Raw genomic sequence first — 17466 nt, forward strand, 5'->3', positions numbered from 1 at the left:
CAAATAAACATCTGAGTCCCAAGGAGAAATACCCTCTCACACATTTAATCCTGACCTTGGCAGAAAAGAAACAAAGAATGCATTAGAAAGGCAACACAGGATTCCTTGGGAAACCTGCTGGAAAGCTGCAGCGGGGTTTGGGAGCAGCTGGGAGCACCCAGCCAGCCTCTTCCCTCGGGGGTTTCTCACCCCAGTCTGGGCTCCACATCCATCTCCCTGGGCTGCAGGTGAGCAGGGCTAATTAACCTGCCACTTGCCGGGTTAATTCGTCCCCCTGCCTGCTCCATCCCGAGTCCTTGAAGCTCCCCGGGACGCTCCTGCCAAGGCTCCATATGGGATCCCAGAAATACAGCTGGCTGGGAGGGAGATTTAGCTCTCCCCTGTCTCCGTGGGCCTATCCATTTGGAGCAGCAGTCCTCGCCTTCCCCTTCCCAAGGAACCTGCAAAAGGTCTCGGGAAGCTCTCAAGGCTGAGGCTTTGATTTATGGGGCAGAGCTGGAGCTGACATCGGCCACGGAGGGAAGGGATTTATTTCCAGGGGTTCCATCTGTCCCACGCCTCCTTCCCGGAGCAGAACCTGGCACGGAGCCTCGGCCCCCATCCCAAAATGCCTGTCCAGACCCTTGGGATCCCCTCTGCTGAATTCCTTCACGGCCCAGACTCACCTCTGTGTGCTGGGAGCTCACCAGGAATGCGACTGGGACAGGGAAAAGAATCCCAAACCCAGGAGTGAATTCCGTGGGATTTCCCATGGAAGCCCGGTGTGACACAGAGGGAATGTCCACAGCAAAACTCTGTTTGGTGGAGAGCTCCAAGGGCAAAAGGGTTTCCTGCTGGAAAATAGGTTTGTGTGTGGAATTCCCTGCTTTAGCCTCACTAATGGCACAGTGTGGTGCCCGCTGATCCCAGCCAGGTGTTCTCCCTGTTGTTCCACATGGGATTTTATTTAATATGAGCTGGAATCTAAAATAAAATTGGGCAATCCTTTGATAACACAAGAATTCAGGATTTAAACAAAATTATTTTCTTCAAAATAAATATTTTATGGGGGAAAACCCCCATGTTTTTTCCTTGTTTTGTGAGAGAGGAACAATAATTTTTAAAAGCTCAGAAAATCAGCAAACAGGATAAAATCCCAAACATGATCTTCCTAAAGTCTGGAAATTTTGATTATTGCACTGGGTTTCTGTCAGATTAAAATGTCAGAGAAAATAACAGAATTAGACTTTCTTTTCTCCACTCACATAATTTATATCAACTAGAATTTATGGAAACAATTATTTAGTATTTATGGAAAATGTGCAGTTTTGTATCTTTTTCTTTGTTTTCTTTAAACATACTTTAGCCTATAGGAAAAGACAATAAATGGAGATATTAATAGTTAATTTTGCATTAATTTTCTTTTGGATAATTCAGATAAAACATAGCTGACTAATGTGTCAAAACTGTACATGAAATGTACCCAGTGGAATTCCAGGCTGTTCCATGCCCATCTCTGTAGCAGCACAGAGATCAGAGTGCTCTGGATTCATTTCTGTCTCTTCCTGCATCAGGAGGATTCTTGGACAGCCCAAAATAAACATTCACTGTTCTCACCCACCCAGCACTTCCCATCACTGGGCTCATCCTGGCTCCAGATTTAGGGGCAGCGAGCTCCAGGGGCGAGCCCCTCGTTTCACCTTGACAACACCCCAGGTTCTTTTCCACAGAATCTCCTGGAAATGCAGAGGAAAACGGGAATTTGTCACCCTGAGGAGCAGCCTGGTACTCAGAGGGTCGGTGGCTCCGGGTGCTGAGGGACAGCAGGGCCCAGCGGGGTCCCCAGGGGCTGCACTGTGACACTGGGGACACGCCAGGGCACTGCTGGCACCTGGGCAGGTGAGGGAGCAGTGACACCCCTGAGGGATGGGATGGCATCCAGGGGGACCTGGACACGCTCCAGAAGTGCCCTGGAGCCAGGCTGGCACACCTGGGGGGCTCACCTGGAGAGGAGCAGCTCCAGGAGAGCTCAGAGCCCTGCCAGGGCCTGAAGGGGCTCCAGGAGAGCTGCAGAGGGACTGGGGACAAGGATGGAGGGACAGGACACAGGGAATGGCTCCACTGCCAGGGGCAGGGCTGGATGGGAGATTGGGAATTGGGAATTGTTCCTGGCAGTGTTATCTCAAACAGGTTTCATTCCCTGCTGTGGAAGAGCCCAGGATTTATTTCCAGATCTGCACAAAAAGGGGACAGGGCTGATCCCCCAAAGCCAACACACAATTACCAAAACTTGTCACTGTTTATACATTTCACCAGACAAAGGCACAAATGTTCACTGGCTGCACGTCACACAGCTCCCTTATTAATTAGTGTTCTGTGTCCTCGTTAAAGATTCTCTGATTATCCAATGATTCCTGGTGTTCTCTGCTTTGGGGTTTCTCAGGTTGTTGGTCTCCATCTGCTCCCCCTGGAATTCCCTTCTTCCCAGTGGGAGCTGACCCAGCACAGCTGGCCAGTTGTTTTTATTGGTTTCTTCCTTAGCTTGGAATAAGATACGGACACACTTGCTGAGTGCCCTTGGGGCTGGCAAATTCTGTATTCCCCGTGCCCTCTGTCAGTGGGAATCCTTCTGCTGCCTCAGGTTTGGCTTTTCTATTTTCCACATTCTGTGCTGCTTTAGTGTGTGGGGCTGGGTTCACATCAGGGATGCTGAGCTCTGCACAGAGCAGGGACACAAAACAATTCCTGCTCCAGCTGGGCACCAAGGACAAATGATCCCAATCCCAGCCCAGGAGCACAAAGCCCGTGGGCTGCAGAGAGAAAAACAAGGATGGGAGTGCAGGGGCTGCAGTGGGATTGGACACTGAACTGCAATGTGCACATGGAGCAGAGCTGAGCCCAGGGAGAGACCCCGGCAGCGCTCGTGCATTTTGGGGCCATTTGGGTTCATCCTGGGGGCAGCCCTGGCTGGGCTCTGCTGCTGCCCAAGGGGCATCCATGGAGGAGATCCTTTGAGTAAATCCCTGCTTTATTCTGGAGCTCTGTTTTTTTTTCCAGGGTAGCCCTCTCAAGGCCTCAGTTTTTCCCAAAATGCGTTGTTGTTCTCGCTGCCCGGGCCCGTGCAGCCCGGGCAGCGCTGAGGCCGGGCTCAGTGCCCCTTCGGGCCGCCTCACGGGCGGGGCGGCCCAGCACAGCCCTGAGGGGAACCCGCCCTGCGGGCCGGGCCGGGTGTGACGGGAGCGGCTCCCACAGGGCCGGCGCGGGGCACACGTGACACCGGCAGGACACGTGAGGCGGGAGTGACACGTGACAGTGGGCGATGCGTGAGGCGGCGGTACACGTGACGCGGGCAGGCCACGTGAGGCGGGAGGAAGCGCGTTGGGCGGGGCGGACGCACGTGACGCCGCCGGGCGCCGCCACGTGACCGCCGGGCGCCCCCACGTGTCCCTGGCTCGGCCCGGCCATGGCGGGCGCGGTGGCGGCCGCGGGCTCCGTGGAGCAGTTCCAGAAGCTGCTGCAGCGCCCGGACAGGTGAGGGGGCAGCGGCGGGGCCCGGCCCTGTGTCCCTTACCGGGGCTGCCGTCCCGCCCGGCCGTCCCGCAGTCTCCTCCGCGGGGGCCGGCCCCGCCTCCCGTCCCTCGGTGCCATCCGTTGGTGCCGCAGCGGTGTCACCTCCGCGGGTGCCAGCCCGGCTTCCCCAGCCCGCTGTCCCCTGTCGGTGTCCCGTCCCTCGGTGCCATCCCGCTGTCCCCTCCCGGTCCCCGCAGGGCCCAGCTCGGGATGGGCCGCGGCGCTCCGTGAAACCTGCCAGGGGAAGATAAAAAACCCGAAATGGAGAGAAACCGAGCCCCAGCTGCGCAAAGGCCGGGCTTAGGCTCGGCTTAGGCCGGGTTTGGCTCGCCTTTGGCTCGGTTTGGCCGGGTTTGGCTCAGCTGAGGCCGGGTTTAAGCTCGCCTTTGGCTCGGTTTAGGCCGGGTTTAGGCTCGGTTTAGGCCGGGTTTGGCTCGCCTTTGGCTCGGTTTGGCCGGGTTTGGCTCAGCTGAGGCCGGGTTTAAGCTCGCCTTTGGCTCGGCTTAGGCCGGGTTTGGCTCGGCTTAGGCCGGGTTTAAGCTCGGTTTAGGCCGGGTTTGGCTCGGTTTAGGCCGGGTTTGGCTCGGCCTTTGCCGGCCCCGCGCTCCCCTGGCTCAGCGCTGGAGGTGCCGCCCTGCAGCCGCTCCTGCCGCAGGGAATTTGGGGCCGGATCGGCTGGAAAGTCCCATAAAGCAGAGCTGCCCTGCGAGCTGGGATCGTGCTCCAGCCGCGGGGGTGTCACCGAAACCACCGGGACACTTCAGTGGGAACTGCAGTGACATTGCAGTGGGAACTGCGGTGAAATGGCAGTGGGAACAGCAGTGAAATGGCAGTGGGAACAGCAGTGGCATTGCAGTGGGAACTGCAGTGAAATGGCAGTGGGAACTGCAGTGAAATGTCAGTGAGAACTGCAGTGAAATGTCAGTGAGAACTGCAGTGAAATGGCAGTGAGAACTGCAGTGAAATGTCAGTGGGAACTGCAGTGAAATGGCAGTGGGAACTGCAGTGAAATGGCAGTGAGAACTGCAGTGAAATGGCAGTGAGAACTGCAGTGAAATGTCAGTGGGAACTGCAGTGACATTGCAGTGGGAACAGCAGTGAAATGGCAGTGGGAAGAGCAGTGAAATGTCAGTGGGAACTGCAGTGACACATCAATAGGAACAGCAGCATTTGGGTGTTCATTGACACAGAAGTGGCTCTGAATTATTCACCTCCCGCCCACAATCTGCTTTTGTGCTCTATGATTAATGACAGGGCTGAGCTTTTCCTACAACCCCAGCCTGCTCTGGGACCTTCCAGGGACACCTTGCACTGTCCCAGGGTGCTCCCAGCCTGTCCTGAGCAATCCCTGTGGTTTTATTCCAGTAGTCCATGTGCATGTTTAACTCTGGGAGGGAAGAGCTGCAGTAAGCTCCTCTGTAATTACAGATTTACAGTGATTCAAAGTGTGGTGGAATACCAGCATCAGTGCCAGAGGAAATGCTGTTAATTGATGGTTCTGGGAAAAAGGAACAGAATTTCTTCCAGATGTGCTGCAGGACTCCACTTTTCCTCCTGGAACTGTCCTTCAGCTGGATTGTTTTGTAGGGACACTGCAGAACAAACTCATGTGCCCAAAGGAAAATGGCTTCAGGAACAAACAAATATTTTAAAGTTATTAAAAAAAAAAACCACCAGTAATTTTCTCATTGCCTTCGTCACAGAACATAATTTGGTTTCCTCTCTAAAAGAATTGATTATTTTATCCATGTTCTTGGACCCAAGATGAGCTGATAATCCTGATAGATCTCCCTCTGCTTCTTTTGATAAGAGCATTTATAATTACATGTTAATTTAATGGGATTTCTTGTTTCAGAAAATTAACATTTCTTGCATCGAGTTGTCCGTAAGTTTGTGTTGTAGAATGAGTGCAAATATTGATATTTAAAGAGGAAATTGGGGATTTGTCATAACCTTTTTATCCCTGCCCTGGTTAATAGTGGAGCTTTTTTTAACCTTGGTTGAATGCAGGGAACACTTTGTTTAGAGTTACTTAATTGCTTCATTTTGCTAAGTCTTTATTTTTTATCTCTCTTAATGTTTTCAAGTACTCTGGTTTTTTAAGGTCAAATCAAAGTGCTTAGGGAGCAGTTCACTTGCAAAATCTGAATTGTTCTGTGAATGAATTTTAAAAAAAATCAAAAAACCAAAACAATTCCAAAACTCCTAGTGCAAATGAATTTAAAATATGTTCTTCCTGAAGATAAAAATGAATATATTGCAGCTGGATGTCGGTAAGGAAGGAGCAGGCTCTGGTGGGATGAGGTTGAAATGATCCTGTGATGATTTGAGGCCCATCCCTGTGGCCAGGTGTGTCCTGCTGTGGGCACAGACTTAAACTGAGGACTTGGAGGAAAAAAGGAAAGTTATTCTGTTGTTTTGGGTTTTTTTAGCCAAAATTTTCTAGAGTTTCACTGGAAAATCAAGTGTGTGGAAGCATCCAGGGTGTGTGATCAGGTCACAGGAGCTGCTCCAGCAGGGATCTTGTGCTGCCCATGGAGCTGCTACAATTTACAATGAATTTCCATTATTTAGGGATAAAAGACATGAAGTGGCTGCTGTGGGATGGGTGTCTTGATTTCTCTATTTTTCTGAGTAAATTAATATCAGTACATTGTGTGTTTAATTCCTTATTCCCATTCTCTGGTGGGTTTGACCTCTGCAAAGATGGAGAATGGAATTGAAAATTCCAATATCTTGTCACTGCTGTCATCCCAGATGTGTAAGCCCATGGCAGCTGGTACCCAGTGTGATGGGATTTCTGCTCACACCTTTAAATGCTGTGTAGAACCAATCCCAAACATCCCAGCAAACCTGGAATAAGAAGTTGGAGCAAGTGAAAGCAGAAAAATAACATTGCAGTGTGACAGGTTTTGTACTGCATGGCCTGAGCACTGCTGCCTGGGCTCGGAGTGTTCCCTGGGAAAGGAAAGCTCCTGGTATGCTTTAAAGGGTTTTTTTTTAATCTCGGGTGGTGCCTCAGGTTTGACTTTTCTATTTTCCACATTCTGTGCTGCTTTAGTGTGTGGGGCTGGGTTCACATCAGGGGATGCTGAGCTCTGTGCACAGAGCAGGGAGACAAAACAATTCCTGCTCCAGCTGGGCACCAAGGACAAATGATCCCAATCTCAGCCCAGGAGCACAAAGCCCGTGGGCTGCAGAGAGAAAAACAAGCAGGGTGGGAGTGCAGGGGCTGCAGTGGGGTTGGACACTGAACTGCAATGTGCACATGGAGCAGAGCTGAGCCCAGGGAGAGACCCCGGCAGCGCTCGTGCATTTTGGGGCCATTTGGGTTCATCCTGGGGGCAGCCCTGGCTGGGCTCTGGTGCTGCCCAAGGGGCATCCATGGAGGAGATCCTTTGAGTAAATCCCTGCTTTACTCTGTAGCTCTGTTTAGTTTTTTTTCCAGGGTAGCCCTCTCAAGGCATCACAGGCAGGTGGTGGGGATTTATGTGTTTTTGTGGAATCCCCATCCCTGGAGTGTCCAGGGAATTCCTGGAGCTGGCACTCGGGGCTCTGGGGACCAGGTGGGTGTCGTGTCCCTGGATGGTCATTCCCAGGCTCAGGGATGCAGTGTTTGCTGGCAGCTGTCCCCAGGAGTGCTGTGTGTCCCCAGGTCCCTGGTGGTGGTGCACTTCTGGGCGCCGTGGGCTCCGCAGTGCGCGCAGATGAACGAGGTGATGGCAGCGCTGGCCCGCGAGCACAGCCAGGTCACCTTCGTGCAGGTGAGCAGGGGCAGCCCTGGGGAGGGGGTGTTCCAACTGGGGGAGGTTCCTCACGTTCAAATGCCCCTCTCACATCTGGTATCCCTGAGGTGCTGCTGTCAGGGGTGGCTCAGACAGGGAATCCTGGAATGCCTTCGTGGGAAGGGACCTCAAAGCCCATCCAGTGCCACCCCTGCCATGGGAGGGACACCTTGCACTGTCCCAGGGTGTCCAGCCTTGGGGATGTTATCTCACGACTCCCAGAGCAATGACTGAAATGACCCTTCAGGAAGGTGAATTTGTCTCCTGCAAGGTTGTCACTCTCCTTTGTGAGACCCTCTGCACATCCCACTGGGAGCCAGGGGAAGGAATTCACTTCATCCATGTGCTGTTGGTTTTAAACCAAATTTCTCTGGTTAATGAGACACTTGTGGGATGATGAGGGCAGGGAGCAGTGGAGCAGCCAGCTGTGTGTGAGTATTTTAATGGGATTTTTACAGCCTTTAGGATCTGTGTGTGGGTTTTTTTAATGATTCCTCTCAGTTGGTATTTGTAAAACAGGACAGAATTATTTTAATGGTATTTTATGACTTAGAGCTTCAAAAGACTAATTTTCAACGTATTGCAAATTCAAGATGCTTAAATTTATCTAGAGTTGAGTAGCTTTTACTCAGCCCAAGAAAGTCTGGAACCTCTCAGTTGCCTTTTCATTATTCCTATATTATTTATTTATGACCTTTATTATTCAGCAGTAATTTATTTTTTAATAATGAGGTTCCAAAGTTATCCAGGGCTGTGAAAACCTGATAGTGGCACTCCTTCCTCCAACTTCCCTCTTCCCAGTAATGTTAATATTACTGGTGTTCTTGCTTGGAGAAAATAAGCTGATGACAATTCTTGGGTGAATTTTACTGATACATTTTGGAGGGAGGAGCTCCTCCAGAGGAATATGTTTGATTTTGGCAGTTCTTGGCGGGATTTTTGTACTGCAGAATATGCAGCCTGCCTTTGAATTGGCAAGCACGTGTGACCTCCCTGCATGTTTGGTTGAAATGAATGTGTTCACATCCCAGAACACTCACAAACAACATTTTGGGAAGCTGTGCCAATGAGAGCAGGTTCCTGAAATATGAATTGGAATCTGTTCTGTGTTATGTGGAACATAAATTTCCAAGCAGGAAACTTTGCTGGGAAAGAAAATGAGTATTAGACGTGGAAGTAATCATTTGTCCCTGGAAAAAGAACCAATAATTGGAATTATCTATTCTCTTTCAATTATGTATAAGCTTTCAGTTCAGTGTCAGTTGGATGTAAGCTTTCATTTTCTAGCTGTGGTTTTCCAGTTGATTCTGTTGGAGTGGTGATGTGCAGGAGGAGGCTGGGGCTCACTTTTGATGCTCCTGCTTTGCCTCTCTAATTAGTGGGTTCATTAAGAGGCTGTGTAGCTGGAGCTGCTCAAAATGTGAGCCAGCAAAGATAAATTTTCATAGCCAATCCCTCTGTGATGAAAGTGGGAGCAGTAATCCCAGGCTGGGCGCTCAGCAGCCTTGCAGGAGTTAAAAATCAAGTTAAAAATCAAGTTTATGAAGGAGCAGCTCCTTTTCCCCTCCTCGTTTGCAGGGGCTGCAGATGTCAGGGGTGATGCAGAGCCCCCAAAGGGGCACCACAGCCCCTCTGTGATGGGGACACAACTGGGGCCAGTGATTTATGGGTTCCAATATAGCAGGAGCTGCACAGCATTGAGAATTTACTAGGTCAGGAGTGCACCAGGAATTTTATTCGCAGCCTCCGGGCGTCTTTTGAAATGTGCAACAAAATAAAAACCTCTGAACCTGCTTTGACACCGTGGAGGTTCACGGTGCCACGGCGGCCCAGAGAGTCTCATTTAAATGCAAATGTCTCCCAGACTTCAGCAGCAGATCCTGCTTAAATGTATAAAATGCCACGGAGAACATTCCAGGATTGACACTCGCAGTGAAACTTTAAAGAAGATTATGAAAATAATCCAGTTTTTTTTTTTTGGTTGGTTTTTAGCTGGAAGCTGAGGCTGTGCCTGAAGTGTCTGAAAAATATGGAATTAGTTCTGTTCCAACGTTCTTGTTCTTTAAGGTAAGAGGAAATGGATTTAAGAGGAAATGAATTTAAGAAAAGTGGATTTAAGAGAAAATAGAATCCATGTGGACTCTTAATACTTACACTTTTGTAACACTCCACCAGAACCTTAGGAGCATTCTCAGTGAGGAGACCCCTCTGTAACTGATTGAAGTCTATCCAGTGGAACCTAAAAATGGAAATAGAAATGTTTTTTGCACTTTATGTGGAATAGTTCAGGGCTTCCTTAAGTGCTTCGGCATTCATACATAGTTTTTATTTCACTTGTTGTACTTGGGTCAAAAAATTTACAGCAACATTTCTTTGTAGTTGGGAAAAAACCTAAGAAATTATGATAATAACAGAAATAACAATTCTGTTCGGGTGCTATTTGCCTGTGATGATAAAATTGATACTATTTTCTTAAATAAGTATTTCTGGAGGCAGACTTGGTGCTGTCACTGATGCCTTGGAGTGGCTGCCTGGAACAGAGGCTAGACAAGGTTAAGAGGATAAAATGGGTATTTATTAAAGGCTTTCCATAAGTGCACCTCGGGCAGGCAGAGCCTCCCAGGGGCTACACTCAAGATGGACCATGGTCACAGGTTTTTTAGGCAGATATGACTTTGGTCTATTTACATATCAGGGGTTGATCCTCCAGTTGAGCTTCAGGTGATGAAGTTATTTACCCCCCATTTTCTCCTCCCAATTCACTTTTGTCTGTACTTTTCAGGCCCTGAGGCTGTAGGGTGTCCTTGAGTTTCAGGCCTGGAGGAATTGTTTAGTCTGACCAAAACGTGAGGACTGTAGCTAACACTCTGTGTGGAGTTCAGAGTTAGGCACTGGGGCAGCACAGGATCTGAAAAACAGAAAGGCTGAAATCCCTCAGGCATCATTGGTGCCAGAAAGGCACGAGCCTGGCAGTACAGCCCTTTCTGAGGCATGTCACAGGAGGCAGCCTTGGCTGGCTGTGTGTGCTGTGCTTTAGCCCAGCCTGGACTGAAAGCCGTGGTTTCAGCCCAGGCTGGACTGAAGGCTGGCTTTGCTGTGCTTTATCCCCCCCTGCCCTGTGTGCTGTGTTTATCCTCTAGCTCTGTGTGCTGTGTTGCCCTGTGTGCTGTGTTTATCCCCCTGCTCTGTGTGTTGTGTTTATCCGCCCTGCTCTGAAGGCTGTATTTGCTCTGTGTGTCCCCCTTTCCTGCAGGTGTATTTGCTGTGTGTATCCCCCTCTCCTGAAGGCTGTGTGTATCCCCCTGTCCCATGTGCTGTATCCCCTTCTCCTGCAGGTGTATTTGCTGTGTGTATCCCCTCTCCTGAAGGTGTATTTGCTGTATCCCCTTTCCCAAAGTCTGTATTTGCTGGTGTATCCCCCTTTCCCAAGGCTGTATTTGCTGTGTGTATCCCCCTTTCCCGCAGGCTTATTTGCTGTGTGTATCCCCCTTTCCCGCAGGCTGTATTTGCTGTGTGTATCCCCTCTCCTGAAGGTGTATTTGCTGTGTGTATCCCCCTTTCCAAAGGCTGTATTTGCTGTGTGTATCCCCCTTTCCCGCAGGCTGTATTGGCTGTGTGTATCCCCCTTTCCCGCAGGCTGTATTTGCTGTGTGTATCCCCCTTTCCCACAGGCTGTATTTGCTGTATCCCCCTTTCCTGCAGGCTGTATTTGCTGTATCCCCCTTTCCAAAGGCTGTATTTGCTGTGTGTATCCCCCTCTCCTGCAGGTGTATTTGCTGTGTGTATCCCCTCTCCTGAAGGTGTATTTGCTGGTGTATCCCCTCTCCTGAAGGTGTATTTGCTGGTGTATCCCCTCTCCTGAAGGTGTATTTGCTGGTGTATCCCCTCTCCTGATGTCCCCAGAACTCGCAGAAGGTGGACCGCCTGGACGGCGCGCACGCTCCGGAGCTGACGCAGAAGGTGCAGCGGCACGCGGCGGGCACGGCGGGCACGGGCGGCCCCGGCGGCGCTGCCCCTGCCCAGGAGCAGCTGCACGCCCGCCTCAGGGGGCTCATCAACGCGGCCCCCTGCATGCTGTTCATGAAGGGCTCTCCCAAGGAGCCCCGCTGCGGTGGGTGAGCCTCGGGCCCCTCCCTGCCCGGCGGCCCGCGGTGCCAGGCTGCTGCTGACGTCCCTGGGGTTCCTTCCTAGGCTTCAGCAGGCAGATGGTGGAGATCCTGCAGAAGCACGGCGTGGCCTTCAGCAGCTTCGACGTCTTCTCTGACGAGGAGGTTCGCCAGGGCCTCAAAGCCTTCTCCAACTGGCCCACCTACCCGCAGCTCTACGTGGCTGGGGAGCTCATCGGGGGCCTGGACATCGTCAAGGTGGCACACGGCAGTTTGTCTGCTCTTGGCCTGACACAAGTGTCCTTGTCTTGCTTTTTCCACCTCATTTTTTGCTTTTTTCCCCCCAATTTCCTCAGGAGCTCGAGGCATCAGGAGAGCTGGACACGATCTGCCCAAAGGGCCAGAAGCTAGAGGACAGGTAGGGGCATTATAACAATTTCTGAGGTTTTTTTCTGTGTTCATCCAGGGGAAACCCTCTATAAATTCCTATTTTATCAGAAGTGCCTCAAGAATTTATTTACTTGCAGAACTCTTGTAGTTTTTCAGTGTCTTTTGGGGTTTGTACATGTAAGTCCAAGAATCTTACTTATGTTTGTGGTTTAATTTCTGCTTGTTGCAAGAATGTAGCTGTTTATATATTTATATAGCTATATATATATATATCTATTTATGCATTTATATATCTATATCTATTTATGTCTATATGTATCTATATAAATATGCCTTTCTAAATATCTATATTTATAAATTTCTGTATTTCTATTTATACATCTCTATATATCTACTTATGTATTTATATATCTATATATCTACTTATATATGTATATATCTGTATCTGTAGGTGGATATAGATTCCTTCTTGTCTCTCTTTAGCAATTTATTCTTTAAAAATAACTGGGAAAATCATATTTTTAAGCTTTTTCCAGCTTTATTTGCACAGACTTCCCAACTCTGGTGTCACTGAAGGGAATCCCTGCCTGGTTCTTCTCCCTGCTCAGTGCAGCACAGAAATAATTTAATAAATCCCATGTAAAAGTGGTGCTAAATAATAATCCCACCATTGTAATTCTAGGGATTTATTCATTCCTTCCAAATTTGTGCCAAGGCTTGAGTTACTTTACTTTGAAATAGTTTCACTGAGGCCACACACCCCAATTAATGCTTTTAGCAGAGATTAAATTGGAGATTAAGATGAGATGGGCACATCTTTAAAAACTTTTTTTTGAGGCGTTTAAAAGCTTATTTTTTAAAGCCTTTCTGTGTTTTTTGAGGAGTTTAAGAAATGAAACATTTTTTGGCCAGTTCTTGATGGAAGTTTGCAGATTGCACAAGCAGTAACTCCATTTACACAGAATTTTTTTACTTGGCACAAACTTTTGAGGGAAAGAAGGGAATGGGGAATGTCCTCTGCCTCCCAAAGGGTTTTAAGGTTCCCTTAAAGCTTTTTTTTTTTAGGTTAAAATTGTCCATGAGATGTGTTTGTAAGGAGCAGCAGCACCTTTGGGGAGGTTTGAGTGGCATTTTCCACCAGCCTGCTCCGTGGGAAATGGATTCCTGCTGGCAGTGGCATTCCCATCCCAGGGTGGAATTCCTGGAGATTTCTCCATTGGATTTTTCCTTTCCACTTCTGCATTTTGTTTGGTGTATTGGGGTATAAAATAACCAAGGTATTTTTTGTCTTTTTCTAGGCTTAAATCCTTGATAAACAAAGCTCCTGTGATGCTGTTCATGAAGGGAAACAAACAGGTAATGTGGAGTGTTCAGGAAAATACTGAATTTTTCTCTTGTTCTTCCTTAATTCAAATCAGTGCAGCTGGGAAAGTTATTTATCTTTTTATTTGGCCTTCTCTAAACCATAGAACAGCCCTGGTTTTTGTTATTGCTGAATATTATTTAAGTGTTAGATATTTCTATTAATATTTATTAGTACAGAAATTAATAGAAATATCTAATGCTTAGGTATTATAACAGATATATCTAATATCTTAGATATCTTATAGAATAGATACCTATAATACCTAGTCATATCTAAAAATTGCTGGGTGTTTTTTGTCTTCATGTGAAGAGTTTGCAGTGGATATGAATTATTAATTCATTATAATTTCAATTATAATTAATGTAATTATACTTAAATTAATTACAATTAAATTAATTCTAATGATAATAAATATAACAAGTTGCTGTTCTTATTATAGTTTATTCTGGTGAATCCAGGGCAGTGATGCCTCAAAATGCAGCAGGTTTAATCCATAAATCCATAAAAATCAGGAGATAAAGGATGGAAAAGGGATTAAGGAGTGGCTCATCCAGCAGAAAACTGGGAATTGCTGCAGTGCAGCTGGAATTCTATGAACTAAAAAAAGCAGAGGCATTTCATAACTGTATTTTATATTTTAGATGGCAAAATGTGGCTTCAGCAAGCAAATCATAGAAATCATGAATAACACTGGGTAGGTAACGGGGTCGGAGTTTGGGGGGCAGTTCTGGGGTAAAAACTGCATTTTATGGAAAATGTGTTAGAAAATAAGAGTGGAGTTATTCCCCAAATGTAAGGTTTTATTTTTCAAGAGCATTTCAAGCACTTGAAGGGTTTTCTGAGAATTTTAATGAGGATTTTTGAGAATTTTGAGGGTTCTTTCAAGACCTGTATGGATTTTTTTGAGAATTTTGAGGATTTTTTGAGAACTTTGAGGGTTTTTTCGAGCATTTTATGGGTTTTTAAAAAATCTAGAGGTTTTAGAGCTTTGAGGTTTTGGGGTATTTTTTAATCTTGAGGGGTTTTTGAGAACATTGCGTTTTCTATAATTTTGAGGATTTCTGAGAACATTGAGGAGTTTTCGATAATTTTTATGGGGTTTTGAGAACATTGAGGAGTTTTTGATAATTTTGAGGATTTCTTGAGAACTTTGAGAATTTTTTCCAACATTTTATGAGTTTTTAAAAAATCTTCACATTCTAGAAATTTTCAGGGCTATTTTTTGCTATTTTTGTGAGAATTTTAAGGCATTTCTTTGCAAACCTTGCAGGGTTTTGTTGCTTTAGGAGCACTCCTTCCCATTTCCAGTGTGAATAACATGCATATCCCATTTTCCCCCCTGCCCAGCGTGGATTACGAGACCTTTGACATCCTGGAGGACGAGGAGGTACCAGAGCCTGCCCTTCCCTGGGGGTGCAGCCCTGCTGCCCGCGGCAGGGCAGAGCTCCCGGTTCATTCCCTGTGTCCCCCAGGTGCGCCAGGGGCTGAAATCCTTCTCCAACTGGCCCACGTACCCCCAGCTGTACGTCAGAGGGGAGCTGGTGGGGGGGCTGGACATTGTCAAGGTACGAGCTGCTTGCTTTGCAGTAAAAACTCCATTTGTTGCATTTAAAAGTCTCATTTCTAGGAATTTCCCTGCCTGTCCCCCACAGAATCCCTGCAGCCACCCCAGGAGGCTTTCCCAGGGAAAGGAGCTTTAAGTGTCCAATGAATGACTGGAAAAAGCTCGTTTTAAACCCTTTTTTTGCATTTTTCTCGGCCTTAATTTTGCTCCTGATGTTGTTTTTTTTTCTCCCAGAAAACATTTCTATTTTCTTGGAGTTGTTGGAGCAGCCCCAGAGTTCCCAAATCCTCCTGAGCCCATTCCTGGATGGTTCAGAGCCAATTCCTCAGACTGGGGCTCCCGGGGATGCTCAATCAATAAATCCCATTTAATTCTAAAATTACTGGGACTACTGAAATTGTAGAGATTTGTTTGATTTATTTAAGAAGTGTGAGGATTGCCTCAATTACATAGATTAATTTTATTTACAAAGATTAATTTTACTTCAATTACATCGATTAATTTTATTTATATAGATTAATGTTACTTAGTGTATATGGATTAATTCTATTTACAAAGATTCATTTTACTTCAATTATATAGCTTTATTTTATTTATATAAATTAACTTTACTTCAATTATATAGATTACTTTTACTTAAAGTGTATAAATTTTATTTAACAAGAGTAGGGATTGCTTCAATTCTTGTATAAATTTATTATGGAAATTATTATTAAAATTATTATATAAATAATAATTTTATTTATAGATACTATTTTTACCTAAATTGTGTAGATTAATTTTATTTATGTAGATTAACTTTACTTAAATTATATGGATTAATTCTATTGATATAGATTAATTTTACCTAAAGTATATAATTAATTTTGTTTATTTAACAAGTGTAGGGATTACTTTGATTATATAGATTAATTTTTCTTATATAATATAGATTAACTTAATTTATAGATTAATTTTGTTTATTTAGCAAGTGTGGGATTAAATCAATAAAATTAATCTAGATAATTGAGGAAGTGTGGGGGCTTTTTCAGTGCTCAGGAGGAGGAGTCTTGGGCATTGTGAGGTGCTGTAAAATCCTTTTTTCTGCTATTTCAATGTAATTTCTCTCTTTGCATCCTTGGGCTGTTTGAATTCATGACCTGTATGGGTGGGTGAATGCTGTCAGTGGTTTAAATTTCATTTTTTAATGCAGCATGGTATGGAATTATTGAAATAGAGATGATGATTCCAAGGTGTGGGAGAAGAAGAACATTCCACCTTGTTCCCGTTGTTCCCCAAGTGTGTCCTTAGGCAGTTGCCAGCCCTGAAATGTGAATTTCAGTCCCCAGGAGGAGCAGGGCAGGCACCTCCTGCTCAGAATCCCGAGGATATTTCAGTTTCTTCATGGGGTTTGTGGGTGGGAGAACAAAACCCATCCGTGGGTGGTGATTCCTCCTTGGGGGTGTTGGAATTGTGTGCCTGGAACGTCTGGGATTCCACCTGGGAGGAGATCAGGGGCCCCAAGCAGAGCCTCCAGGGTGTGATTTTTTATCTTTTTCACTAAATACACCCAAGCCAGAGTTTAAACACTTTATAACCCTCAAGAGTGGCCCAGGAGGGATCTGTGGTGAGGCACCTGCTGCCAGGAGTGCTTCCTGCTGGGATGCCCCTGGACCATCCCTGCACATCCATCCCTGCTGCCTTTCTGTCTTCCAGGAGCTGAAGGAAACGGGGGAGCTGCTGCCTGTGCTGAAGGGGGAGAATTGATGGGGAGGACATCAGTGGGAAGAGAAATCCCTGGAACAGCCTGGAGCAGTCAGAGATTCTCCTGGAGAAACAACTGCAGCAGGGGAAGCAGACAGGAAATAAATAGAAATATTCTCTGTTGGAAAAGGGGTTTCACTGGGGCCACAAAAAGGTCAATTAAAATTCAGTGCTCCAGCATTTGTGGTGTTGGGGTTTCATTATTTGCACCCTTGTCCATCCCAGAACTATTTGAGGTGAAATTGGAACTTGCTTTTTTTGGGCTCAGCTCTCATTAGGGGAATATTAATGGAGCATCATCTTTTCCTGCCCCCTTTAATTGTTTGCATGTCTAATGAACAAGAAAAACACCTTGGGAGCCTTCAGCCAGCCCAGCTTCAGGGAGTTATTAATGAGCTGCAGCTCTGTCCTCTGCAAACTCGTTAAGTGGGCGCACTGATTGCTAATTTGGGGTGCTCAGTCACAAACGTGGGGTTTTGGGAGGGTTTCAGTGGTTTTGGAAGTGCTGGTGAATGCTCAGGGATCCTTCAGGATCCTGGGCTGCTCCAGGGGTCCTTCACTGCTGCACCCAGGGGATTTCCAGGTTTCAGTGGTTTTGGAAGTGCTGGTGTGAATCCTCAGGGATCCTTCAGGATCCTGGGCTGCTCCAGGGGTCCTTCACTGCTGCACCCAGGGGATTTCCTTTGGGCTCAGCACCCGAGTCTGGGGAAGGTCCAAGTCCCCAGATCCTGGCAGGAATCTCCTTGGGAGCAACTCTGGGGCTTTTTTCCCTAAATCCTAAATATGATGCAAGTCTCAGAACCTAAACCAAATCTGGTGTTAAGCTTATCCCAACGTGGAGAAGCTTGGCTGCAGGGAAGCAGGTCCTTCCATGTGTTAGAGGATTCCCAGGGATGGATATTTAATTTTCTAGGATTAGTTTTAGTAATTGCTATCAAATATGTGTTATAACTTTAAACCCGA

The 17466-nt window shown here is 46.8% G+C and overlaps 1 protein-coding gene across 2 annotated transcripts; it reads left to right on the plus strand.

Moving 5' to 3' along the window:
- Nucleotides 1–3269: 3269 nt before the first annotated feature.
- On the plus strand, nt 3270–16683 carry GLRX3 (glutaredoxin 3). Of its 2 annotated transcripts, none has more exons than XM_039731391.1 (11): nt 3270–3510; nt 7205–7313; nt 9327–9401; nt 11238–11445; nt 11526–11698; nt 11797–11858; nt 13129–13186; nt 13838–13890; nt 14544–14583; nt 14669–14761; nt 14995–15142. In XM_039731391.1, exons 1-11 carry the CDS (start codon nt 3443–3445, stop codon nt 15052–15054), a joined length of 999 nt encoding a protein of 332 aa, XP_039587325.1. In that variant the 5' UTR covers nt 3270–3442; the 3' UTR covers nt 15055–15142. The 2 variants fall into 2 exon arrangements, with proteins under 2 accessions (XP_039587325.1, XP_039587326.1); XM_039731392.1 differs by lacking the exon at nt 14995–15142 and adding an exon at nt 16456–16683 and having other exon boundaries at nt 3377–3510.
- Nucleotides 16684–17466: the final 783 nt, after the last annotated feature.

This window comes from Passer montanus, unplaced genomic scaffold, assembly GCF_014805655.1.
Source record: "Passer montanus isolate IOZ18808 unplaced genomic scaffold, ASM1480565v1 scaffold77, whole genome shotgun sequence".
Taxonomy (NCBI): domain Eukaryota; kingdom Metazoa; phylum Chordata; class Aves; order Passeriformes; family Passeridae; genus Passer; species Passer montanus.